General features: G+C 38.1%; 1 protein-coding gene across 1 annotated transcript; it reads right to left on the reverse strand.

Moving 5' to 3' along the window:
* LOC125838865 (lysine-specific demethylase JMJ25-like) lies at nucleotides 1-26,422 on the reverse strand. The gene is made up of 12 exons (XM_049517891.1): nucleotides 26,304-26,422; nucleotides 25,878-25,977; nucleotides 25,640-25,781; nucleotides 25,212-25,275; nucleotides 24,302-25,037; nucleotides 22,434-22,763; nucleotides 21,794-21,971; nucleotides 9,062-9,183; nucleotides 8,184-8,256; nucleotides 7,990-8,075; nucleotides 1,731-1,850; nucleotides 1-54 (listed from the first exon to the last, which is right to left on the reverse strand). Exons 6-12 carry the CDS (start codon nucleotides 22,734-22,736, stop codon nucleotides 1-3), a joined length of 936 nt encoding a protein of 311 aa, XP_049373848.1. The 5' UTR covers nucleotides 22,737-22,763; nucleotides 24,302-25,037; nucleotides 25,212-25,275; nucleotides 25,640-25,781; nucleotides 25,878-25,977; nucleotides 26,304-26,422.
* Between the last annotated feature and the right edge of the window lie 474 nt (nucleotides 26,423-26,896).

Consider the following 26,896-nt stretch of genomic DNA (forward strand, 5'->3'; position numbering starts at 1 on the left):
TCAATCAAGCCAGAGATTCGCCGAGGAAAATTCGACCAAAATTTTAGCAGTAATCTGAAACCAAAATTAGCAAATGCAATGTCAATCAATTTTACCCAAGGAAAACAAAGTTTGAGGAACCTGGAATGCTCGAAAATAACCCAACTGAAGTCTGTTGAACAAGAGACCTCAAAATCTGACCGGAAATATTGAGAGAATGCTGGAATTAAAAAATCTGATCTGATTCAGATGTTACACACGCCCCCACGTGCCTCGTATGGAGAAGCTGCCTGAAATAGTTGCCGGAGCGTGAGCCTCACACTCTTCCCTGTCAGCCCCCGGATACTGGGTTCTTATAGATCAGGTGAGGTGGTCCTCCGTAGGTTGGTTGTGAGGTTGGAATATCAAGTTCCAAGTACCTCCCAGTACCAGACGTGACCAACCAAGTCACTTACGGATAATTTTTTGAACTGGCCGACACCAGTGATTCGAAAAGAAAAAGAAAAGAAACAAAATAAAAACTCTACTCTGATACCATGTAAAATACAGAGAGCATGGAGCAAGTTTCAATATTGTATTAATCCAAAAGGAGTGCTATTGTAGGTGTACAAATAATCTAAGGAAAACAAAATCAAAAAATCCCTAAATATCTCTATCAATGGTTGTGCTGTGTATTCTATATGAAAATGTGTCTATGTACATTCTATAACAAAGAACATAAAGTACAATGTCCAATCCATGATGAAGAAATCCAAGGATTTTATTAATAGGATTCATGCTTAAGACGGAACTCATTTATCCCTCAAACTGTATGGAAAAGTATTAAAACGACGAAGCGCTCACTTCTAACAACACTGATCGTGCTTACGACAGAACTCATTTATCGCTCAAATTGAATGGCAGAGCATTAAACATTACTCGACTATTGAAAGCCACTTCATCTTTTTTTTTCATGGAAGGTATTGTCTTCTCATAATAAGAAATAATGCAAAACTCTTATTTGAACAAAGTGGGAAAATGTGATATTTGTGGTATAATAGGAAAAACACTAATACCTTAACCGAAGGATAGCAGCCTGCTTCTATGGCTATCCCGCTTTGGAAGAACCTTGACTATAGCTAACCTTAAGAGCTCAATTAAGGACAAGGTTGGGTGGGCAGTGAAAGGCTCATTTAGTAGATTTAATAGAGACATTGTTGTTGCCAGGGAAGGGAACTCGTCTGGTCTGCATTACACTCATTCCCCTTACGAGATTCAAAAATGTCCCCAAACAGTTGAAACTTATTAGAAGAAAGATATTCCTCAAGCGTAAATAATTAAACTTCCTTTGTGTTTCAAATATAGCCTTACACACAGATCCATGTCACACTTAACTACATATTTCCAGAACAATTGAAGAGCCTATAAATAATACTCCCTCTGTCCTGAGAATAATAGCGAGGTCCAGAGTAATAGAGTCAAACATCTAATTCTAGGTGTGAACTCAAAAATTAATACGGCAAAACTTTTAAAATAGAATTTACGTACTTGAAACCATATAAAAAGTAGTCCAATTCGAAACTCTTTTACATTTAAAAATAGTTAGACATTTTAGACTGTTTTGACTCTCCAAAATGATAATGGGGTCATATAGAGAGTAATCAACTTAAAAAGGAATGTGAATCTGTGCAAAGAGAAATTCTGGCAAGAACATGGTCATAAAAAACAGAAGCATATAAACAGCTCTGAGAAACATAGAACAAGAGAAGTACCTCCAGTTTGTCTTCTTTAGCAACATGATCTTGGGGAAGTTTGCGGAATTCCTCAGTCAAACGAATGCATTCACCAACATTTTCAGGTGAAACGAAGCAAAGAGCAACATTTATGCACGACTGTGGAAGTGAGAATGTTAGTTTACAGAGAAGGGAGAACATAACAATCTGGTTTCTCTTGTTATTGAACAAGTGGGAACATTAGTTTGATAAACCAGCAAAGAAATATTTATGAAAGCAAAACTACTTACTTCATTATAAAACAGATTAATTTATAGTGTTTACAAGCCAACTGAAATTAAGAAACCAACTCCTAAGGATTAGGGATAAGATTAGAAACTAATTATGGATAAGATAGAAACTAATTAACTTCTATGGAGTAAATTACTACCCTAAAATACAGAGAACTTGGACTGCTGTAGTTCTTGTGCATATTTCTAACAAAGAAACAATTTAGAATAACCAAACTAACAAGACCAATACTACTACTGTTTTATCAAAAAAGATCAATTTAATACATTTTTTTAGTTGTGACCTTACTTTACATCTTCTGATCATTAGATATCTCTGAGGTCTAACCTACACCAACTTTTACAAAATCTACAGTTACTTCTTCATCTCTAGCCACAATGCCACCACTTCTGACATCATCATCGTCTGCCTCGTGCATCAGGCCAGATGATTCACCGAACCCTACAACTATTGCAGACTTGTCTACTCTAATCAACTTATTGCACTTCAAAAACATATACAATCCACTCGTAATACTAACCTTCATAATAACTATTTAAGTTATCGTCTGTCATCACTCCATAAGGCCTTTGTATATTCTTTCTCCTTTGTTTCCATCAGTAAGATTACTTTTAAAGCACTCTCATACAACATGGTGATAGACCATAATTGATGAGATGTTTGCTTTACATGCAAGTGGTACTTGAAAGCTTGTTCCTCTTCCTTAGATTAATATATTGTTGGTTGTCGTTAGATTTATGCAGTCAAAGTTCATCCAAACGACCAAGTTGATAGACTGAAGATTCACCTTATTGCCAAGGTGTATACTTATATATTTGGGCTTGATAACAGTGATACTCTCTTTCCTCTAGCTTAAATACCATTTGTTTGTCTTTTTCTATCCATGGTTGTTGTTTGACATTGGCCTCTTATCAGTTGGACATTCAATTTAAAATGCTTATCTCAATGGTGACCTAGAGGATGAATCTCAATGGTAACCTAGAGGATGAAGTTTATATGAAGCAACCACCTAATTTTGTAGCTAGGAGGAGGGGGTGTCAAGTAGGCATCAGTCGTTCTATAGTCTGAAACAATCTCCTCGAGCTTGGTTGGGAAGTTTGCATAGTAATCCAAGAGTTTGGCATGACTCGTAGTAAAGCACATCGCTTTGTGTTTTATCAACATTTTTCTCCAAAGTTGTGTATTTATTTGGTGATTTATATTGATGATATTGTTGGCATTGGCGATGATCAGGACGGTATCACTAATTTAAAGCAACATCTTGTTTGGCATTTTCAGACTAAAGACCGCGGTAGACGAAAGCATTTCTAGTAATTGCCTATTTAGGTAGCTCAGTCCATATATGGTTTTTTAATTTCACAATGAAAGTATACCTTAGACATATTTTGAGAGATGTGAATGATGGGATGTAGACCTATTGATACTCCTACTAGATCCGAGTGCTAAACTCAAGTCAAGACAAAGGGAGGCACTTAGTGATCCTGGAAGATATTGGTGGCTGATTTGTAAGTTGAATTACCTCATTGTGATTAGACCTGATGTTGCTTTACATGTGAGTGTTGCAAGTTAGTTTACGGATTCTTGGTGTAATAGCCATTGTAACGCAGTTGTCTGAATTCTGTTATATATAAAGTCAGTTCTAGTTAAAGGACTACTCTTTGAGGATTGATGCCACGAGTAGATTGTTAGATATTTGTCATTGATCGACAAAAGCATGAGGTAATTGATACCCTGGAAGAGTAAGAAATAGAATGTGGTTGCTAGATCTAGTGCAAAAGTTGAATAACCAGCAATGGTTGTAGAACCTTATGAGCTAGTATGGAAATATGTTTTGGAAGGCATAAGGTGACAAAAGGCAACAAGGGTCTACCTCACTAAGGCAAGAGGCGAGGCACTCACCTTTTTGAAGTGAGGCGCCAATTAATACACTCTAGCTTTTTCCTTATCACTTCTTTTATAGGCACATTTTACAATGCATACATTACACTCTAGGTGACGTGAGATACTAATACATATATTACTATATTGCACCTGTACATATATCTAGGTCTTAACTCTCTACCTATCTGATACATGAGTCATGACTCTTTTTTTAAGTGAGTATCGGAGTCATGATTTGAAGCAAACCACCTCATTTACAAAGAGGATATCATTACCTTCCAAACAAAAGCATACTGGAAAATAGTAAGTTTTTGATGGAAAGAATTGGAGCCAGCATATGGCATATGCTTAGACTGGGTACCTATTGCGCAGATAACCTTGCAAATATTGAAAGCCTCACAAGACGATCCCCTTGTAGGAAAAACAGAGGTTCTTTACCTACAAAACTTAGAGCTGCACAAAGAAGACGAAGGAAATACTTTGTAGAAGTACACTCTTTATTAACTAGACTCAGGAAGATAATATCTATCCATGACTCCCACTTGACTAGAAACTAGGAAAATGCCAGAAAAATAGCAACCAAATAACAACCTAACAAAGACTCTTTCAACTCTAGTAAAAGACTTACTCAAACTCCCAGTAAATAATTTATCCTACACAGTAACTTAGTGACTTAGACTCTTTTTTGAATCAATTCTCAACACTCCCTCCCACTTGATTCAAAATCACATATGCCAAGGCATAACATAAAGTAATTGTGCTTTGCCTGAGGAAGTGATTTAGTAAGAATATCTGCCACCTGTTCTTCTGTGCTACAACTCTTCAACTCAATCAGCCCTTCTGCAACCAGATCACGGATGAAATGATGCCGAATATCTATGTGCTTTAATCTTCCATGACAAACAGGATTTTTAGCCATTGTAATTACTGATAAATTATCACAGAAAATTTTTGTTGCTCCCTTTTGTTCTTGGTGAAGATCAGCAAGTAATTTCCTAAGCCATAACACTTGACATGTTGAAGATGCTGCTTCAACATATTCAGCCTCGGAAGAAGACAACGTTGTTGTTGATTGTTTCTTTGAGATCCAAGTAATAGGTGCTGAACCAAGAGTGACAAGGTTCCCAGAAACACTCTTTTTGTCGTTCACATTCCCTACCCAATCACTATCTTGTTGCTGCGAATATCCTTTTGCGACCAATCTGACTTAATGTTTCTGCACGCTTCCGTCAGCATGGTACTTTGTCTTGAACACCCATTTTACTCCGATAACATTTTTTCCATCTGGAAGGTCTACCAAGTCCCATGTCCCATTTTTGCTTATCGCCATAAGCTCTTCTACCATTGCACACCTCCATTCCATTTTTGTTGAAGCTTCCTAAAAGCTAGTTGGGTCTACCCAAATAAAGCAAAGGTGCATGTTTCATAAATATCTGAAAGTGATCTAAACTTCCGTGGAGGAGTTTCACTGGAACCTTTTGAGTCAAGCACCATCAATGTTGGGCTGCTACACCTTGGACTTGTGACGCTGGAGTTTCCGGAAGAGTGGCTTGGTGTATTAGTAAGAGACTGACTTACTTCTTTGGTAGGAAAGGCTTGTGAACTTTTATTGTTGCTTTCCCATTTCCAGCAGGTGTTTTCATCAAATACAACGTCTCTCCTGATAATCACCTTGCCATTTGTGGGATTATACAATCTAAAAGCCTTGGATTCAGAGCAATATCCGAAAAAGATGCATTTTCAAATTTTTCATCAAGCTTTTTACGATGTTGAGAATTTATTAGAGCATATGCAATACAACCAAAAATTCTCAAATGACTTACCCACGACTTTCTACCTTTCTAGATTTCAAAAGGTGTTTGACCCATGATTGCTTTGGACAATGCCAAAGTTGGGATCTGACCACAACCCAATTCTACTGACATGTGGGAATCTGAATTTCAAGAAGTCCTACTTCAAATTCGAAAATTGGTGGATGAGAGTGGAAGGATTCAAGGAAGAGGTGAAATTATAGTGGCAATCTTTTGTAATAACTGGAACCCCAGGTTTTGTTTTGGCAGAAAAGCTGAAACTTTTAAAAGGAAAGATGAAGGAATGGAGTAAGAATAATAGAAAAAATTGTAACACACAAAAGGAGGAGATTATGGAGGAGCTGGCCAAATGGGAAGCTGTACAGGAACAAAGAGTGCTCACAGAGGAGGAGATCCAACAAAAAACAAATTTGGCCATCACTTATGAGCAAGTAGCTAAGAATGAAGAAATAAGATGGAGGCAAAGATCAAGAATCCAGTGGCTAAAGCAGAGGGATAAAAATACTAAGTTTTTTCACAGAGTAGCTACTTCTCAGAAGAGGTATAATTCCATTGAGTCTCTACTGGTGGATGGATGCAATACTAATGACCCCTCTGTCATTAAAGAGACCATCAAAAGCTTCTACCAAAATTTGTACACAGAACCAGAGGAGTGGAGGCCTGAGCTACAATTACAAGGGATCACAACCATTAGTGTGGAGGAGCAGATAGAACTAGAGGGTCCTTTTGAGGAGGAAGAGATCTTAGGCTGCTTAAATCTTTGTGCTATGAAGAAAGCACCTGGACCTGATGGTTTCCCCATGTCCTTTTAGTTGTTTTTCTGGGAGATCCTAAAAGAGAATATTATAAAGGCTAGACAAGAATTCCATGCTAGACAGATTACTTAGAAGAGCTTTAATGCTACTTTTGTAGCACTCATCCCCAAGAAAGCCAGTGCTGCTGACTTATACGCTCCAACTTGAGGGAAGTGTTAATTATGGTATAATTGGATAGTGTAGATATGAGAATATTTAGATATGGCATGATTAGATAATGTAGCTATGAGAATATTTGGAGTAATATTTTATTAGTTTCTTTCCTTATTTACACTATTTGTAATAACTATTTAATCCCATCAACTTGAAGGAATAATCAATCAATTCAATTCCCAATATCTCTGCTTCTTCGTCTAATTTCTCATGGTATCAGAGCAGGCAGAGGTCATGAGATCAAATCTCACCACCACCATATCAAAAAGAATTTTCATATGTTTGGCCCATGAAAATAAAAGAATCAAGCTTGCATGTGAGGAGGCGTGTTGAGAATACAATTAAATAATCGAAGTGTGCTCTCTCTAACAGCTTAAGTTTTTAGATGAGATGGTCACACACTCAAGAGAACACAATTCAAAACACCTACCACCAGTTTTAAACTACCCTAGGATGATCATTTAACAACAAAAGATATGCATAACTAAATATGTGGAATAAAGTGGAAAGTTGACTAGGAAGAAAAATTAGTGGTTATATGAGAAAGTTTTGAAGCATAATTTACTAATTAGCACTAAACTTTATTCATTATCTTCAATATAGCAACTTATTGATAATATCCAAGTTCCCTGATCAGAAGTCAAAGATCTATTAGTCATCATTTATGTCAGTACATTTGGAAAAAGAAAGTGTACATTTTTTTATTGCTTATTCATCCCGTCTATCTCAAAAACCAAGATCGGATAGTTTCAGAACTAAGAGAGTGTATTTTTATTCTTCCAACTTCTCAGCCGTTAGCAGTGTTGCTTCTACAACAACAGTCAAACTAAGACCCAAAAAATGAAACTGAGGGAGTATCAATTATCACTATCCAACTTTAAATCAGCCTTACTTTGGATAATTTTCAATGGCATATAAGCAGCTACAGTAACCTACATCCACTTTCAACTTAACCTTAGAATAGGCAGCTTTATTCACAAATTCGCACTTTGAAGGCACCGGGTCTTTAAGTTGTTTAGTCACTTTGGCTGCAGAATATCATATAGTTAAATGATAAATAAAATAGCAAAACATTTTGTTATCCTAAAACTTACCCAAAATATACTGGTACAAGAATTTTTATCTTTCACAACCACTATGGATTGGATAAAAATAAAAGTAGCCTTTTCTTTTGACAAGGCAAAAAATGATAAAACTATAAATTACTATAGCTTCAACTATTAGAATTTTTCCGATAGGTTAAATTAAGTTACCATAGCTTCGACTATTATCTTCAAGTTGAATTGAGGTCCTAAGTTAATTTAAAAAGGAAGAACCTAAAAAATTGACAAGGGGAGAGAGAGACACCTTCAAATTTCTAACTTGATAAGGGCAGCCTGCAGGTATGAAAATTGCATCCCCTAATTTTTGAACAAAGGTCCATGGTTCAATTCCTGCGAAATAGAAAATAATTAAAATAAAAATGTAAGAAGAAAAAAAAGAGAGTTCCACATCGAAATAGGAACGTTTCAAGCTATGAGATTCATACATGAAACACTCACCACATTCTTCCTTAAGATTATTTTTGTGATCCTTAGTCAAGTAAAATGTTTGATCATGTATAGGGTGAATAACCTACAATGCAAGGCAAAAAGGAGTTGGTAATTGGTACATGCAGAATACTTTGTGTTTTAATTAATAAGAGAAAAACAAAGAATGAAATGTCCCACAGTTATCATTCTTGTATTGAATTATAAATATCTGGAAAAGAAAAAAGGAAAATTCTCTAAACATTAGAAGAAATAGAGTGATGTTTATTTTCTTCATAAGTTCAACTCTATGTCTCTACCAAAAACATCTTCATGGTAAATTTGATAATCTACAAACAACAAGCTTCATCATGTGTATGCATTTCAAGTTCAAGCAATATTTTCTTAAATTTCTTGTTTCATCATCTACAATTTCAGAAGATTGTGTTTCGAAACAACCCCCTCCTCTGTACTTGAATAACGAGTTAAAAGACAAATTTGGGAGATTTAAAAATATGTTTTATGTCTAGGTAGGAAATATGTCTCATATTGAAAATTCTTACTCAAGAAAATTTGGCACAAAGTGTAACATTATAGGTCCTGCTCTCAGGCAAAAGTTGAGGGACTGGTGACTTGGGTCACAGGTTCAAGCCTTGCGCCATGTGAACTAAGCTTGGTATTTAAGTAGAACAGGGTAAAGGGGCGGGCACAATATCCCCCAAGTTTCAAAGGTAGCGGTAGGTCTTGCGGGCTGACCCCAGATGGATTTCTTGGTCATCTAAAAACACCTCATTAATGAAAGAAACATCCTACAACCAATTATTCTTAACCCCCAAGCCAAAACCACGAAAGAAAAAATAGGACTCAACACTCATTCCAAAGTATGAATGCTAAGCAAATTTGGTTCATACCTGTGGTATACGACAACAATTAATATGCCTGAATTCCTTGAAGTGCTTCCTAAGATATTCCTCTAACTTTGGAATATCTTGCCTTCTAAAGATATCCCACAATGCACCTCCATCTATATCATCTGTGAGAAAACAAGAGTTTGAGAGAGAATTCAGCTTTATTATTCCCACAAGTTATTGGGGTTCTGTTACAGAATCAATTTACAGTTGTGCAATATTGTATATATGGTAGTCTAGCTGATTTGTAGGGATTTGATTATCTAGTTACCATAGTTAGTTAGTACTCTTCATGTATTTATATCATTGTAATCATTGAGCAATAAACAAGTTATTCTCTCCAAACCTTATCAATAACATCGTATCAGAGTCTTGTGGGATTAGAAAGTGTAGTATGTCGAACTTCACGGCTAGTCGTCGCCAGAATTAGCCACACGTGAAGGTGCATGTGTGGACCAATCTTGATCTGGAGTCCTAATTTGGCATCGCCTTGAAATTCTCAGCCGACTTAAGGTGGTTTTCAAGATATTGGACCAAGTTTTGAAGAATAAGCATCAACAATCAGGTACAATGATTTGTCTGCTGCTTTGATTTGTTTTGAGATGCAATATTGTTTGAATTATGTTGCTGTTGTTTGAATTTACCCTCCACTGTTCAATTGGTTTCACATCTGGATCATTTGGGTATTTCATATTTTAGTTTCTAAACCATCTCCTGAACAACTGGGTGTTTTAGTCTATTTGTTTTGTATCTTGAATTTTGCTGGGCATCTCTTTGAATGGTTTATGTCTATTTGAGTTGAACCCTTTAGCTAGGAATTGACTACTTCACTATTAATACCTTTATATGTGAATGGAGCTCTTTTTGAGTTGAGTCAAACAATCCGACTTGTTGGCGTGGACAGAACTGTTGGGCTAACATTTGGTACAGAGCTTTGGCAATTTCTCTATATTCTGATTTGATATGGTGAGTTTGGCGAAATGACTGCTTCTAGTCCATTATATGATATTTGGTTTTGGTTTCGGCGAAAGAATTTGTTAAAATCTTTCAATATAAAAAATCAATGAAGGAACTCACTTTTTTTTTTTTGATAATAGTAACTGTGTATTCACACCAAAAAGCCCATCAAGTAAAGCTGATGGGGTGGGATTTACAACCCCAAAGGGCTTCATCGAGATTAAAAGACTAGATAGGAGGCTTTACAATTGTCCTTTGAACTCAACTAAACTATCTATTTCCCCCACTATATCATGTTTACACCAAAAATACAAAAAACTTATACTCTTCATCTTGATCTTCTGGAAACAGCTAGCTTTTCCTTCAAAACATCTTTCATTTCTCTCTTTCCATAAAGTCCACCAAACACATGCTGGGATACTTCTCCACCAATCTTCTTGTGATCCCCTTCTTCCAACTCCTTCCCAGCTTTTCAACATATCAAAGGAGGTCCTGGGCATTACTCAACTTATCCCAAGTAAACAGAAGAACATGTTCCACAGATTTACAGCTGTTTTGCAATGAATGAACAAGTGACTATTTATCTCTGCCTCTTGCTCACACATAAAACACCTAGAGCAAATCTGAATACCTCTTCTCTATAGTACTTCGTGTGTTAAACAGGCTCTCCTGACCACCAGCCAGCTGAAACATGAGATTTTGTGTGGTATTTTAACCTTCCAAATCAGTTTCCAAGGCCATTTTGCTGCCATTGTCTGGCTGAAGTTCAAACTCCAATAACATGATTTCACGGTAAAAGACCCTTTGCTATGTAGTTTCCAAATTGGCAAATCAGAACCTACACTTACTCCTGGGAAAGCATTTAGAGTCTGCAGCAAATCAGCTACTCTATTTATTTCCCAATCATTCATGGCCCTCCTAAAAATCAAGTTCCACCCTTGAGGACTCCATACTTGTGCCACCTTATCCATCTGTTGCAAGCTCAAGATGTATAGATCTGGAAAGGTAGTCCTCAGAACCTCTTCCCCAATCCACAATTCATTCCAGAAACTTGTCTTCTCCCCATCCCTAATTCTGTACTTCAGGTTGTTAATGAAAGAGGGCCACAGGCTTCTAATTGTTTTCCACACGGAGCATCCAAAAGTACCAGTCACCTCCTCAGTGGTCCAACTATTCTGGAGCCCGTATTTTTGTGAAATGAATCTCCTCCATAGTGCCACATCTTCACTACAGAATCTCCATAACCATTTCTTCAGTAGACTTTCATTCTGTGCACCTAGCTTCTTTATGCCCAGCCCACCCTGTTTTTTGTTAAGGATCACCTTATCCCATTTTACTAGATTGTACCCCTTCTTCTCCTTGTTGCCCTGCCATAGGAAAGCTCTTCTAGCCTTGTTGATTTTCTTCTCTATGTTACCTGGTAGAGGGAATAGACTTATCATATAGGTAGGTTGGCTGTCCATGACTGATTTTATAAGAGTCAGCCTGCCACCCAAAGATAGATACTTGCTTTTCCATCTTGCTAATTTCCTCTCACTTCTTTCCAGAACCTCACACCACACTTCTAGCTCTTTATTTTTTGCTCCAAGAGTCATTCCTAGGTATTTAGTAGGAAGGGAGGCCACTTGGCATCCTAGATTCTCAGCTAGGGTCTGCATATTAGGGACTTGGTTCACTGGATAGAGGCAGTTTTTGTGTCAGTTGACATGAAGTCCCGAAATGCCCTCAAAGATTGTTAGGATAGCTCTCAGGTGCCTTATTTGTGTAACTTCTGCATCACAAAATACAAGGGAGTCATCTGCATACAGTAGATGAGATACCTCCATAGCATTGTTCATATTTATGTTAGCACAAAAACCTCTAATCCATCCATTCTCCCTTGCTTTCCTAATCATGGAGTTTAGGCCTTCCATAGCTAGAATGAACAGAAAAGGTGACATGGGGTCGCCTTGTCGCAGACCTCTCTGTGATTGAAAGAAACCCTCTGGATTACCATTAATTATAAGTGAAAATTTCACAGTGGATATGCAGAATTTAATCCAGTTGACCCATTTGTCGCCAAATCCCATATCTCTTAATACTTTGAGGAGGAAAGCCCAATTCACATGGTCGTAGGCCTTCTCAATGTCGAGCTTGCAAAGCACTCCTGGTTTATTTTGTTTCACCCTCGAGTCTACCAACTCATTTGCCAGAAGGGTCGCATCCATTATTTGTCTGCCCTTCAAGAATGCCATCTGATGTTCGTCCACTAGAGTTCCCATAACTGTCTTCAATCTCTCAGTGATAAGCTTGGCTATGATTTTGTAGACTCCACCAATTAGACTTATTGGTCTGAAGTCTTTTAGCTCTTCTGCTCCATGCTTCTTGGGAATAAGTGCTACAAAGGTAGCATTGAAAGACTTCTCAAAAAACTCGTTCTGGTGAAAATTATGTATTGTTTGCATCAGGTCTTCTTTCAAGGTCGGCCAACATTCCTTGTAGAAGCGCATTGTAAAGCCATCTGGGCCGGGGGCTTTGTCACCATCACTCTGTTTGAAGATACCCAGTACCTCAGCTTCAGTAAATGGCCTTTGCAGCCACTCTTGATCTTCCTGGGAGATTCTGGGGCAATTTGCAATCGCAAAAGCTGGCCTCCAACCTTCCGGTTCAGTGTATAAGTTCTTATAGAACTCAATCATGTTAATTTTGATTTGTTCTGGATCTTTGATTTCCTCCCCTCTGACTAACAGTTTGTCAATAGCATTGTATCTCGTGTGCTGTTGCCATTCTCTGAAAAAAAATTGTGTTGTTGTTGCCTTGTTTTAGCCATAGAACTCTGGATTTTTGTCTCCACCTAGCTTCCTCATTTTCTGCCAGCTTTTCCAGTTCTACTAGGACAGTTGCCCTTACCATCATTTCGTCTTCATTTAAGTTCCTGGTATCTTGAGCCAAATCAATATCAGCCAATTCAGCTAATAGGTTGTTCTTCTTGGTTCCTAGTTCACCACAGACTCGCTTGCTCCATTCCTTGATTTTTGGCTTGAGCATCTTTAGCTTCATGCTAAGTATATAATCAGGGCATCCCATCACTTCAAATTCATCCCACCATTCCTGTACTTGTTCTCGGAAACCCTCTATCTCAAGCCACCAATTCTCGAACTTGAAGTAGGGTTTCTGTTTTCCCCAGTCACCACATTGTAGCAAAATAGGACAGTGATCAGACGTCACTCTAGGCATGACCATTTGTTTAATGTTCTTGAAAAACTCCTCTCATTCTACTGAATAAAGAAATCTGTCTAATCTAGCGGCACTGTGATGATTTGGCCCTCTGAACCATGTGAAGTTTCCCCCGCATAGATGAGGATCATGTAGCTCCATTTCATCTATCCACTTGGAGAAGTCGGTCATTACATTAGTGATTCTGCTACAGCCTCTCATTTCTGCCATAGTTCTGACTGTGTTAAAATCGCCACATGTCACTCAAGGTCCTTCACATAATTCTTTAACCGCTGCTACTTCTTCCCAGCACTCTAGCTTCTCACTTCTGATGTGAGGAGCATATACACCAGTGAGAAACCAATTAAAAGAATTATGCACTGCTTCGAATTTATAGGTGATTGAAAACTGCCCTGTCTCCACTACGCTACCTTTCCACACCCTGCGATCCCACATAATCAAGATCCCCCCCTTGCTTCCATCAGCTTCCAAATACCCACAACGCATCCACCTGCTGGCCCATAGATGTTTGGCAAAGCTCTCCACATCTTTATTCACCTTTGTTTCCTGGAAGCAGTAAACATCTGCTTTCCACTTGAGCATAGCACTTTTAACAAGATTTCTTGTAGAAATATTGTTAATCCCCCTTACATTCCAAGATAGTAATTTTACCTTCATTTGAAAGTCAAACTCAAGATTCTCCCTTTTGTTCTGGATCCCTCCACTTCTTGGTTCAGACAGGACTGCAGATTTTTGAGCTCGTTTTTTCCAATTCCCCTATTTCTGGGCGTAGCATTTGAACTATCAGAATTCTTGTCTTCCAGTGCTGCCTTTCTCTTATCTAATCTCATCAGTAGGGCATGTGTTTCTTCCCTAAATCCTTCGAAAGCAACCCCATATGCGGCACTCAGTTCCATGATATGGGCATTGATCCATTGTGATGCCTCACCCTCTTGATCTTGCCGAATTTCGGGCATATTGGTAGACACTGGTTCGACATCATGAATCTGTTGTATCTGCATACTGTGTCCAGCTTCAAAATTTTCCGGCGGCTTTAAGCCTTCCCCGACCTCTTGTAATTGCTTTCCCAGATTTTTATCTAATCTGTTTTGGGCCATTACCCCCTGTTGGATGTCGTATGCCTCTCTCTGTTTGGAAATTGGTGTCTCTTCAACCAAGTTTACCACTGACGACAATTCCCAGGAACTAAAAGCTTCGAGGAATTGCGTAGCCAGGGTCTTAAGATTAGTCAGGCCCTCCTTTGCCCTTTCATTAAAAGTCACGTGCCCCTCACATGCTTTCTCCTTTGTCTGAGGGATTATGAACGGCCCACATTTACAATTGAGGCCCAAGTTAATTGTTGGGTCATGACCTACAAGTCGGTCTTGGCCCATTAATTTAAACTTGGAACCCTCCTCACGTGTCTCTGTATTTGCACGTGGTTGTCCAGCTGTGGCTGACATATCACTGTCCAAAGCACGATGCAACTCATGATCCTTTGGTACAAGTATTTTGGACCGCTGGGTAATATCCACTTTCGAAGGGATTTTTTGGCTTTGTTCTTCTCCGGCGAACACCCTTACAGGACTTTCAGTCCAAATTTGCATCGTGACTTGGAGGTTTCCATCGTCTATAGTGACCTCTTTAGGTACTTTGGTGCCATCACCTTCGACCTTGATTCTTGCCCATTTTAGGTGATTTCGTAGTTGTGTTTCCTCCTCTGTTTCGACCCATTCTCCGCAGAAATCACCGATGGCTTTGAACACCCCGTGGGACCAAAACTGAAGGGGCATACCAACGATTTTGATCCATGTTGTTCTAGCTCTCTCTGTCTCCAATGATGTACATATCGTCGGATTCCACCATTGGAAAAGCACTGGAGAGTTCCTCCAACTCCAATTACCTTCAACTACTTGTTCAGCCGTGATCATGGAGGAGAACTCAAATAAGAAGTAGTCGTTTCCCATCTCGTAAATATTCAAGTCATAAGTCTGCTTCCAAAGGTCATTTGTCCACCTTCTGATATCTGCAAGGGTTGGGGCTTCACCTTTACTGTATACAAATTTTCCCACTAAACTCTTCTTTAAAACTTCACTGTATGAGTTTGCATTATCATTAATGCAGATTCTATCTCCCCTCTTGAGTATTCCCTCTTCCCTAGAACCAATATTCCCCTTGTTTGCCCATTTAATGCTCTTTAGAATTTCTGCATACGGTATATTCTTATCCACCAACCTATGTGCTCCTCGGTTCCCCACGTGTTTATAGCTGCTGATAAATCTCTCAATCTTTTCTGCAATTCCTGACCATCCTGAGTTGAGAGTCATCTCAGGGATGATAATAACTGCCCTTCTTCTGCCTTTGATGTTTATCAAGCTAATGTACCTTCCATACTTGTTGTAATTTCTGGCACAATAAATCTCTGAGAAAGCATCCTTTTTCTTCCATCTTCGCACCGTATTCCCCTTTGTTTTTGAGGCCTCCCGTAGAGTCTGAGAGATCCATTCCAATGCTTTGGCGTTGAAGGTTGTTCTTGTGACGAAGTTCCTGCTTCTTTCTGTCCAATCATACCAATCACCTACTGTTCCGGGTGTTCGTGTGACATCGTAGGATTTAAATCCGACTGCGAAGTATATAGTGTCGTCCATCTAGGGTTAATTCTAGAAAAGTTTTAGGAGGGAAAAGAGAAGGAAAGGAGAAGGTAGCTTCCGGTGATCAGAGGGATCATCGGAGAAGAAAGAAGGAAATATCAATCTAGACAATCATCTCGATATTAGTGCCTGAGAGAAAAGTTACATGCATGTTGCGATTTTGCTCCGACCATGTTAAAGGAACTCACTTCAGTTAATGCTTTTACAGAGTCATGTCTTATACATCTACAAATAAATGGGTGATAAATCCAGTTGCAACAAATCACATGACAGGTAATCTTAATGTATTTTCAAGCTTTCAATCACACAAAGCACCCTCTCTAAATTGTTAAACCAATCTCATCTATTACCTTGTCATTTGTATTAAGTCTTACCAAAGTTGGCCTTCAATTTGATTTTCGTTAGCAAAGTAACCTGAGACCTTGATTGCTACATATCTTTTGTTTCTGATCATTGTTTGTTTCGTGATTTTACAACAAATCAGATAATTGGTAAAGGATATGTATCTTGGTAAAGGATATGTATCTGATGATCTCTATATCCTTGATGAATGGGAGTCTACAGACTGCTCAAGTGTCGTGTCTCCGTTTGAAGCAAATTGTTGATTGGGACATCCCTCTCTACCTTTGTTAAAGAAGCTTTGTCTTCAATTTCAGAATATTTCTTCACTAAAATGCAAGTCATAACGATTTTCAAAACATCGTCGCAACTCAATAGGTCCAAGGGTTAATAAGTGCGCTGAGCCTGTTTTTGAGTTAGTTCATTTTGACGTTAGGGGACCATGTCTAGTCACTTCCAAAACTGGACATAGGTATTTTGTCACTTTTGTGGATAATTTCTCTCAGATGACTTGGATTTATTTTATGAAGAGTCGCTCTGAAGTGTCTACTCATTTTTGTGCCTTCTACGCTGAAGATAAAACTCAATTCAATGCTTCGGTCGTACTCTAAGAAGTGACTACGCTACAGAATATATGTCAGAGTTGTTTCAATCATATTTGAGGCAACATAGTATTCTCTACCAGTCTTCATGTGTTCATATGCCCTTTCAAAATGGAGTTGCTGAGAGGAAGAATAGACATCAACTTGAGACGGATAGGGCACTTTTATTCCATATGAAGGTTCCTAAACAATTTTGGGCAAATGCAGTCTCTACAGCTTGCTTTCTTATTAATCGCATGTCATTTATTGTGCGTGTTGGTAATACGCCTTATAATGTTCTTTTTCCTACTAAGTCACTACTTCAATGCAACCAAAGGTGTTTCAAAGCACATGTTATGTTTGAGATGTACGACCATCTATTACCAATCTAGATCCTAAGGCATTGAAATGTGTTTTTCTAGGCTATTTTAGCCTTCAAAAAGGGTATCGGTGTTATTCTACAGAACTTGGCAAATATCTTATGTCAATTAATGTGGTATTTTCAGAGACTACACCATTCTTCTATGCACCTCCTAATTCTACAAGTCCGGGGGGGCAAGATGATGGTTAGTCGATCAAGTCACTCGCGTTTTGACAAAACAATTTGATGTTGTTCCTTTCATCTCTCAATTCTCTTGTTGATCACTCCCCAATTGTTGTACCTTCACTACCTTCTCCATATGTGATAGCAAGACTGTCAATTGTTCAAGTCTACTCAAGGAAGCGAGAGATTGATGATACTTGTCATGAACCCATTCGGTCACTTGATCCTTTAGAAAATCTTGACCTCCCTATTGCTCTTTTCAAAGGTACGCGTACTTGCAAATCTACATATTTAATTATTAATTTTTTTTCCTATGATCATTTATCCTTTATGTCTAGATCTTTGATTACTTCTCTAGACTCCATCTCTGTACCCAAAACAGTGAAGGAGGCTTTGAATAATCCTGGATGGTCTAATCCAATGATTGATAAAATACATGCCTTAGAGGAAAATCACACGTGGGATTTGGTGGATTTATCGAAGGGAAAGAAGCCAGTGGGATGTAAGTGGGTCTTCACCGTTAAAGTTACTCCAGATGGTTCTGTAGCAAGGCTTAAGGCCAGGCTTATGGCTAAAGGGTATGCCCAGACATATGGGTAGATTATTCAAACACCTTCTCCCCAATTGCCAAACTCAATTTTGTTTGCTTTTTCATTTCTCTAGCTCTTTTTGAGAATTGGCCTTTGCATCAGTTAGATATCAAGAATGCATTCCTTCATGGTGATCTTCAAGAGAAAGTGTATATGGAGCAACCACCCAATTTTGTTGCTCAGGGGGAGTATGAGAAAGTTTGTCATTTGAAGAAGCTTATGTATGGTTTGAAGCAAAGTCCATGAGCTTGGCTTGGCATATTCAGTGAGGTAGTTCAAGATTTTGGGTTGAAAATGAGCAAATGTGATCACTCAATCTTCTCGGCAATAAACATTTGGCTCTATTCTCCTTGTTGTATATGTCGATGACATCATCACAGAAAGTGATTATGCGAGTGTTTCTTCCCTTAGGTCTTTCTTGCATACTAGATTTCAAATGAAGGATTCGAGCCCATTGAGATACTTTTTGGAGTAGAAGTAAATAGAAGCAAGAAGGGAATTTTCTATCTCTAAGAAGGTATATTCTTGACTTGCTTGCAGAAACTAGAAAGTTGGGAGCAAAACCTTGTAGTACTCCAATGGTTCCTAATGTACTCTTATGACAGATGATGATGATCCTTTTGATGATCTATTTAATGCTTTGTGAAACAAATAAGCGAGTTGATTACTTTTGTAACAAGCTTGGCATGATCAATATCCATGCTCCAACTTGAGGGAGAGTGTTACAGAATCAATTTACAGTTGTACAATCTTGTATATATGGTAGTCAAGCTGATTTGTAGGGATTTGATTATCTAGTTACCATAGTTAGTCAGTACTCTTCATGTATTTATATCACTGTAATCATTAAGCAATAAACAAGTTATTCTCTCCAAACCTTATCAATAACATAATAACTAAGTTTACATGTCCTAAAAAGGAAAGGAAATTATACAAATCAATACACTCATTCTAGAACCGGTAGGAACTTGGTTTGGTGAATATGTCTGCACACTAATCACTTGATCTTACGAACCTTGTAATGATGTCTCCTAAGAGCACATTTTCCCTGACAAAATGACAATCAATCTCTATGTGTATGGACCTCTCGTGAAACAATGCATTCGATGCAATGTGATGTGCAGATTCATTGTCGCACACAAGTTTATTCCCTTAGTATCTCTAAATTTCAACTCCTTGAATAGTTGTTTGATCCATATGAGTTCACATGTTGCCACCGGTATTCTGCTTCTTCACTAGATCTAGCAGCCACATTTTATTTCATACTTTTTAAAGAAACCAAATTTCCCCCAACTAGAACACAATATCCAAAAGTCGACTATCTGTCAAAGAGTGACCCTGCCCAATCAGTGAATATCCAACAATTTTCTCATGTCCTCGGTCTTCATGAAGTAGTCCATTCCCTGAAGGCTGAAGCAGATTTTGTGTAATAAAGAATGTGAATAACTGCATTTCAATGACAGTCACAAGGAGAATTCAAGAATTGACTTACAACACTAATCTGGAAAGTAATGTCAAGTCGGGTCACTACGTGATAATTCAACTTTCCTACCAGCCTTCTATATCTTCCATAATCTCTAAGAGGCTCCCCTTGACCAAGTAAGAGCTTAATATTTGAATCCATTTGAGAATCAATAGACTACAATCTGGTAATTCCCTCATCAGCATTACATGTGATAACTATGTCATCAACGTACACCACTAAATACATTCACAAATCTGGAGCAGTGTGACAATAGAGCACAAAATGATCACCTTCATTTCATATCATGCCAAACTTCTAAATAACCATGCTCGAGGAGACTGCTTTAGGCCATCAAGTGTTTTTCGTAGTCTACACACCATGTTACTAGACTCCCGTTGAGCAACAAAACCATGTTGTTGCTCTATATATACCTCATCTTCGAGATCTCCATGAAGAAAAGACATTTTTAATATCCAATTGGCAGAGAGGCCAATGACGAACAACAACCATGGATAAAACGAGACGGACAGAAGCAATCTTGGCCACTGGAGAGAAGATATCACCATAGTCAAGACCAAAATTTTTGTGTATAACCCTTGTCCACTAGGTGAGCTTTTAGGCAATCAATTTGTCCATCAAGACCAACATTCAATGTATATACCCAAAGACAACCAACTGTAGATTTATCTAGAGATAGTCCAGGAAGATGGAGTTAATGGAGTTACAGGATATGACATGGAAGGATAGACTGGTGGGATCCCAAAAGATAGGAACTAGTAAAACCTCAAAAATGCCTAATTATCAGCAGAAAAGGATGTAAAATACCATTTATAAAAGTAACATCAACAGGCATAAGGTATCGTTGAAGGACGGGTGAGAAGCATTGATATGCATTTTATACCTTCAATAACCAAGAAAAACACATTTAAGAGCACGTGGAACTAATTTGTCTTTTTCTGTTGTGAGCAAATAGACAAAGCATATGCTCCCAAAGACACATAGTGGAAGAGGTGGCTTAGCGTATGTTATTTGCAGATGACTTAGTACTGACTGATGAGACGCGCAATGGAGTTAATGTTAAGTTAGAAGTGTGGAGATAAATTTTGGAGACTAAGGATTCAGGTTGCGCAGGACCAAAACAAAGTATGCGGAGTGCAAATTCAATGATGCAATGCATGAGGTAGGCGTGGAAGTGAGGCTTGACACATGAAATATCTCTAAGAGACAAATTCAAGTATCTTGGGTTTATAATCAGGGGAGTGGGGATAGATGATATCACACATTGTATTGACAGTGTTGATGGAGTGAAGGCTTGCATCTAGATTCTTGTGTGATAAAAAGCTACCATCGAAACTCATAGGTAAGTTCTATAGAGTGGTGGTTAGACCGATATTGTTGTATGAGGCAGAGTGTTAGCCAGTCGTCCAGAAAATGCATGTTGCGTAAATGAGGATGTTGAGGTGGATGTGTGGTCATATTAGGAGCGATAAAGTTATAAATGAGGATATCCGAAGGAGGTGGGAATGGTCTTTGTGGTAGACAAGTTGAGGGAAGCGAGACTGAGATGATTTGGACATGTGAATAGGAGATGCATAGATGCACTTGTGACGAGGTGCAAGAGACTGGTTATAAAGGGTACGAGGAGAGGCAGAGGTAGGCCAAAGAAGTATTGAGGAGAGGTGATAAGACAGGATATGATGCAGCTACTGAGGACATGACCATAGAAAGAAAGGTGTAGAGGACGCGTATTAGGGTAGAAGGTTAGTAGGTAGTTTTAGTGTTGGCTTGTTTAGGGTGGTTGGTATTTATCATTGTTTATTATTCTTTTCAATAATCTATCCTAGTATGTTGTTTATTGTGTTTCAATTATCGCACTATTTTGTTGTTGTGTTTGCTCTCTTCCGGTAGACTTTGCATTGTTTCCTTGCTATTCGCTTTATTTTCTTCATTGTGTCCTTTATACCTGGATTTGTTGCACTTGAGTTGAGAGTCTTTCGGGAACATCCTCTCTACTTCCACGAAGTAGTAATAAGGTTTGCGTACATTTTACCATCCCCATACCCCACTTGTGGGATTTCACCGGGTATTTTCTTGTTGTTTTTCTTACAGAATATTCCCAGGATTCTAACATCCTCAATCATTTCACATTTTTTGCAAAAAACAGGATATCTTTGCACTCATCAATTTTAACATCATTCTTAATCCCTCCACTTGCTTCAAAAGCGCTAGTTAAATTGATTCCCCCACCATCTGTTACCACTTCCGCAACAGTGTGTCTCTCTGGTTCCACACAGGAAGCAGATGCAACAATGATTGATTACCACAATTTAGTTCACTAATATTGCTTTCTTTTTCTTGTTTGGATAAGTAGTTCATGAAGTCTTGAACTTCAATTAGATCAGGTATATCTCACCTAGTAAAGGCTGGTCCTCGTTGAACTTAGATGATGTTTTGATTTCATATTTGTGCTCCTCCTCAGTCGTTTGCAATTCCCAATTATCCTGGGCAACATGCTTTCTTTTCAATTTTTCAATCCTCGAAAGTTGTTCAGGTGTCAGGTTTATTCCTTGTGTATGTGTCAGCACATTTACCTGGAATATAGGTAGAAAATAGATAAATACATAGATGCAGCCTAACAATATAATAAGGACACACATAGTTCACCATGTAATATCCTCTGTCGAGAATACCACAGAGGAGGATATGAAAGCACTCTTCAAACTGAGAACAAACATTTCTTTTGGGGAGTGCAACAGAATTTACGACTGTCGATTCTCCAAGTCTCTAGCATATATCCAACCAAATTAGAGAACATAAAGTCACTTCAGTTCATGGGAGACATTTTCAGGATGTTCATTTTCTTTTTTGATGTGAGCAGTTTTTCCAACTTGACTTGTTTTTGCATTAGCTTGCATAAGTCTAAAGTTAAAGAGCGCTTGCAATAACCAAAAGCACGAATTGTCCATGTGTTCAAGAAAAAACTTAGTTGGGCATAATCCAGAGTCAACAGAGAAGAAAATATGCCCAAAGAAAAATAAAACAATTAAGTATACCGAATCAGACATATCAAAATGCAGCTTAGTCACAGAGTCCCCACGCCCCAGCTCCTCGGGAACTCCATAAGCAATATATGTTTTTGGTCTCGTGCCAGGCATCAAATACCCTGATGGCAGTTTGACAGCAAGATTCAGATAGCCATTTTGAGGATTTGTGTACTCCTTAAAGGGCAAGCTTCTAACAAACTCAGCACAGTGACGAGGTGACCGCTCATCGAAAAAATCAGATGAAGGCCAGTCTTTCAACTGCAAAATCTGGGGCCAGCCAGCACTATCAAACCGACCTTCCATGTATCCCATAAAAAATTGGCGGATGTTAACTTCAACCTGCAGTAATCAAAGGAAAAACAAAACGTTAAAATGGGTTAAGCTTAACAGCAAATAAATTATACTTAAGAAGGCTAAAAGGGCCAAAAGCTTTTGTGAAACACTGCACTTCACAGGCCAATTACAGGTCAAGTATACATTGCTACTTGGTCTGAAATTGCACATGTTGCTTAGTTGTCGCTAGTTGTGTACTTCATTAGCAAAAAGTATTTTTGAAGTGTATGTCCATCTCATCTAAAAACTTAAGTTGTTAAGAGAGAACACACTTATATTAACTTAATTATATTCTCAACACGCCCCTTCACATGCAGACCTGATTTTTTTCATGGGCCATGCATGAGGAACTCTTTTTTGATGATGTGTTGGTGAAATTCGATATCAGGACCTCTGTCTGCTTTTATATCATGTTGAATTGTGTGACCATCTCATCAAAAAGTTTAAGCCATTGCCCCCAAGGCCTAGCTCGAGTGGCAAAAGGTGGAGGATTTGTGACTTAGGTCGCAGGTTCTAGCCCCACACAGCGAAGCCCAGTATTTTAGTGGAGAAGGGTAAAGAGGCGGGCCCATTATCCACCGAGTTTAGAAGATTGGTCCAAAGGGTGGGTCACAAACGGATTTCTCGGTTATCAAAAAAAAAAGTTCAAGCCGTTAGAGAGAGCACACTTATATTTTCTCAATTATATTCTCAATAAATACTAACGCAACTAGATGTTTCCCTTCATACTACCTCAAATCCCATTGAGTTGATCTAGTTAATATTCACAAAGTCATCAACTTCATGCTTCATACCGCGAGCAACATGAATTATTTTTTAAGCACATTTTAAGTAAAGAATTGAGTGGTTAGTGGTGCTTCTCATGAAGTTTCAAAATGAAAATAAAGTTAATCAAGTCATGCTTACTGTACTAGCCCATAATAATGGGATAAAAGTAGTCTATCAATTTAATGGACTTGGAAAAACCTATAGTTGATGAAAGAGTAAGATGGTCATGCAGAATAAATAGAACTACCTACTCCATTAAACGCTGAACTAAATAGTAATTCATTAGTTCAAAAGATTAACAAAAAACAAAACAAATTATCCATCATAAAAAGAAGCACCAAGAGTACATATCTTGCGGTATGACGACATCAAAATGGATGTTTTAAAATCCCATCTGGCACTATAAAGTAGAACAATTAAGTTCCTTTGAGCTAAGCCATAGCGTTAAGGTTATAATCATCGCAATAAACTGTGAATCATGCATTAAGTGCTTAGATATTGATCTGAGCTATTAATTGATATGTATTTCGGTTTGCATCCAATTATACTGTCATCCAACCAGAGCTGACACAACAGTGATGGAGAGATTCCTCATAACTAAGATATTTATTGTCTAGCTAAACTTAAAGCAAGGAAAACCATGAATTGATGCCTCAGAAAGTACACTGCAACAGTAAATAGAGATAGGGATTACCAAGATGCATAAAATTACACCCTCTTTACCCCGGTATTTTCCTCCATGTATCATTGGGACAACTGGCAAGTATTAAACTTACCTCACACCAATCCAAGCAATTGATAGCGCTGACATTCAAATGAAGGGGATGGTTTGTGCTCTTTATCTGGCGACATGCTCACCACATAACCATGGGCTCCCAGCTTAACCCTGACATAGTCTCAAGCACATTACCGACAATTGAAGGCTCACCTTTCAGCCAATGACATTGGAAATGCTTCATATCCTCCTGTTGAAGATCCTTAGCTGCTGGACACTATAAATAATTGCCATCAGAATCTTCACGAAATGCTGCTTTACGCAATTTGCTTTTCTGCATATCATTTTCATCCATTGATTTCATACATAAGCATGACTCCTGAGGCATTTCATGCATGTATTCCAATTCAAGTTGTTGGAAATATCATCAGCCTCTTCCAACAACTCAGAGATAAGAGATTTTGACTTTGATGTCAGGCACTTCAGCTCTAAAACTCCCTTAACACAGCCACCAAAATTCTCTGGTGGACAAGGGATGCTACCATCTTCATTGCATTTCCATTCACCAGCAGGGTAACCAGAGTTCTCTGGGAGAAGCCCTCCATCATCCCCAGGTTCCATACCAAACGCAAACTTGGCATCTCCCACAGAATCATTGTCAACTATCTTCTTGGAAAATCTAGGCCTTCTGGAAATGGTAGTTCTGGCATCCAATCTCACATCACCATGCAAATAAGCAACCCCGTTGTCAGTGAGTTTCATGATGACTTCTTCTTCACCTCATTTATAAATACCATCTCTAAGATCTCGGCAACAAGTAAGGCAAAGAACATAGGAACAGCTGGAACAATTTCTGCGAAGATCAAAAATTGATGTTTTGCAGTTGTTGCTGCACCAAGCGTAGCTCATTTCAGTTTATTTGAACATTATCCAAAAAATTGACATGGAAAGAGGAGGTCTTTCATGCTTACCAGTGTATACGCTCACTCCTCCGGCACTTTGCCTTGGGAAGCATCAACTCTGACACGGGTACTCCTGCCCAAAATAAACAATGGAAATTCTAGTTACAATAGGAAGCAGCTGAAGATGTATTACACATTCGGTTTTTCTTGGAGGAAGTTGGTATCTCTCTACCTACTACAGGAAACTATTTTTTCTTATCTAGGAATATGTTATAACATTCTCCATTTAACATTTCAGATCCTTTTAAACTCGACCCCGACCATATATATGGCAGAGAAGAGCTATTTTACTATGTTCTCTAGCTGTGAAAATAGATATCACATAACAGAATCTTAAATGCATATTTATGGTTGCCCAAATGAAAAGAAAATGGCATATCAAATGAAAAATACATAGAACTGTTATGGTATCAAATTTTTATGCAAGATAATAGAACCTTGAATCTTAGCTTCAATCTCCATCTCCATCACTTGCTCTGTGTTGAATCTTCTCAAGAAAGGCAAAAGCTTTTGCACGATAAATTTAGAATATTGAATCTTTTCTTCTTTGCTAATCTCACAGTATAAGTTATTCAAAGCCTGCAAGAAAATTTCGATAAGAGTGTATTACATATATTGTTAACCTGCAAAATTGGACTGTAACTTAATATAAGTGGAATAACAAAAGAAACCAACCCTTATTGGCCCATCCAACCGCAAGCAAGCTTTGCAATTACAGTTTTGACGACAAGCAGGACAAGACTCTTCAAAAGCCACCTCAGGCATCCCAGGGTACCTATTATTAATCATAAAGGGAAAAAGGCACTCATGAGAATAAACAAAAAAAAACAACATGAAATGAATAATAATTGGTGTTGGAGTTGACAATATTAAGCAAAATAGATTGGATATATAAGCTTCAAGCAGTTAAAATGCTCATCATGTTTAGTATCTTATCAGTTGTCAAAATAAACAATATCTCATTAAGAGACAGACTTCTCAAATAAAGGCACAAGGAGAATAGTATTGTTTCTTGACAAGTTAATTTACAATTCAAAGATCAGAAAGTTACTCACATAAGAAAATACAACCAATAATATAGTTGGTAAAAGTTTTCAGTACCACGTGGTCATGCAAGGAACACAATATCGCTTTGTTTTACAACTGGTGCACCTAACAACCCTTCATTTGTCATTCCTCTGGCATTGATGACACATATTGGATGCAATCTCATTCCCCTGCCATATTTTAATTCAAAACAAGGATAATACTCGAGACAAATAAATTAAATGATCATTTTTTTTAATAAAATCATTCAGAATGTGAAAGATTTTTTTACCTTCCTGTTTCTGTTTCGAGGCTTTGATTCATTATCTTGCAGAGAATTGTCTTCCACTATCTCTTTTTCCTTTTCCTCCTGACCTCTACCCCCTTCCTCTGCAGATTCTCCACCATTCTCTACTCTGTAGCTTTCACTTACAGTTTTCTCTTGGTTTCCTTTCTTACTTTCAACATTTTCTCTTTTGTTCTTGCTACACTTCCGAGCTTGACCCCACTTTTTTGTACCTATATTGAGTTGTTCTTCTTCAGCCAAGACAGCAATTTCCTGCGGGTCGTCTTTCTTACTTTCAATATTTTCTCTCGTGTTCTTGTTACGCTTCTGAGCTTGACCCTTCTTTTTTAAAGCTGTATTGAGTTCTTTTTCGTTATAACAA

Source organism: Solanum verrucosum, unplaced genomic scaffold (genome assembly GCF_900185275.1).
Source record: "Solanum verrucosum unplaced genomic scaffold, falcon-dt-bn FXZP01000182.1, whole genome shotgun sequence".
Classification (NCBI taxonomy): Eukaryota; Viridiplantae; Streptophyta; class Magnoliopsida; order Solanales; family Solanaceae; genus Solanum; species Solanum verrucosum.

What these genes read in the sequence shown, in the direction of transcription:
- LOC125838865 (XM_049517891.1), bottom strand. Translation starts at nt 22,736, where the DNA reads ATGGGATACATGGAAGGTCGGTTTGATAGTGCTGGCTGGCCCCAGATT. An exon ending in TAATCTTAAGGAAGAATGTG is followed by an intron (nt 8,076 to 8,183) that starts GTGAGTGTTTCA and finishes TCTATTTCGCAG; the next exon opens with GAATTGAACCATGGACCTTT. An exon ending in CTAAAGAAGACAAACTGGAG is followed by an intron (nt 55 to 1,730) that starts GTACTTCTCTTG and finishes TTTTGGTTTCAG; the next exon opens with ATTACTGCTAAAATTTTGGT.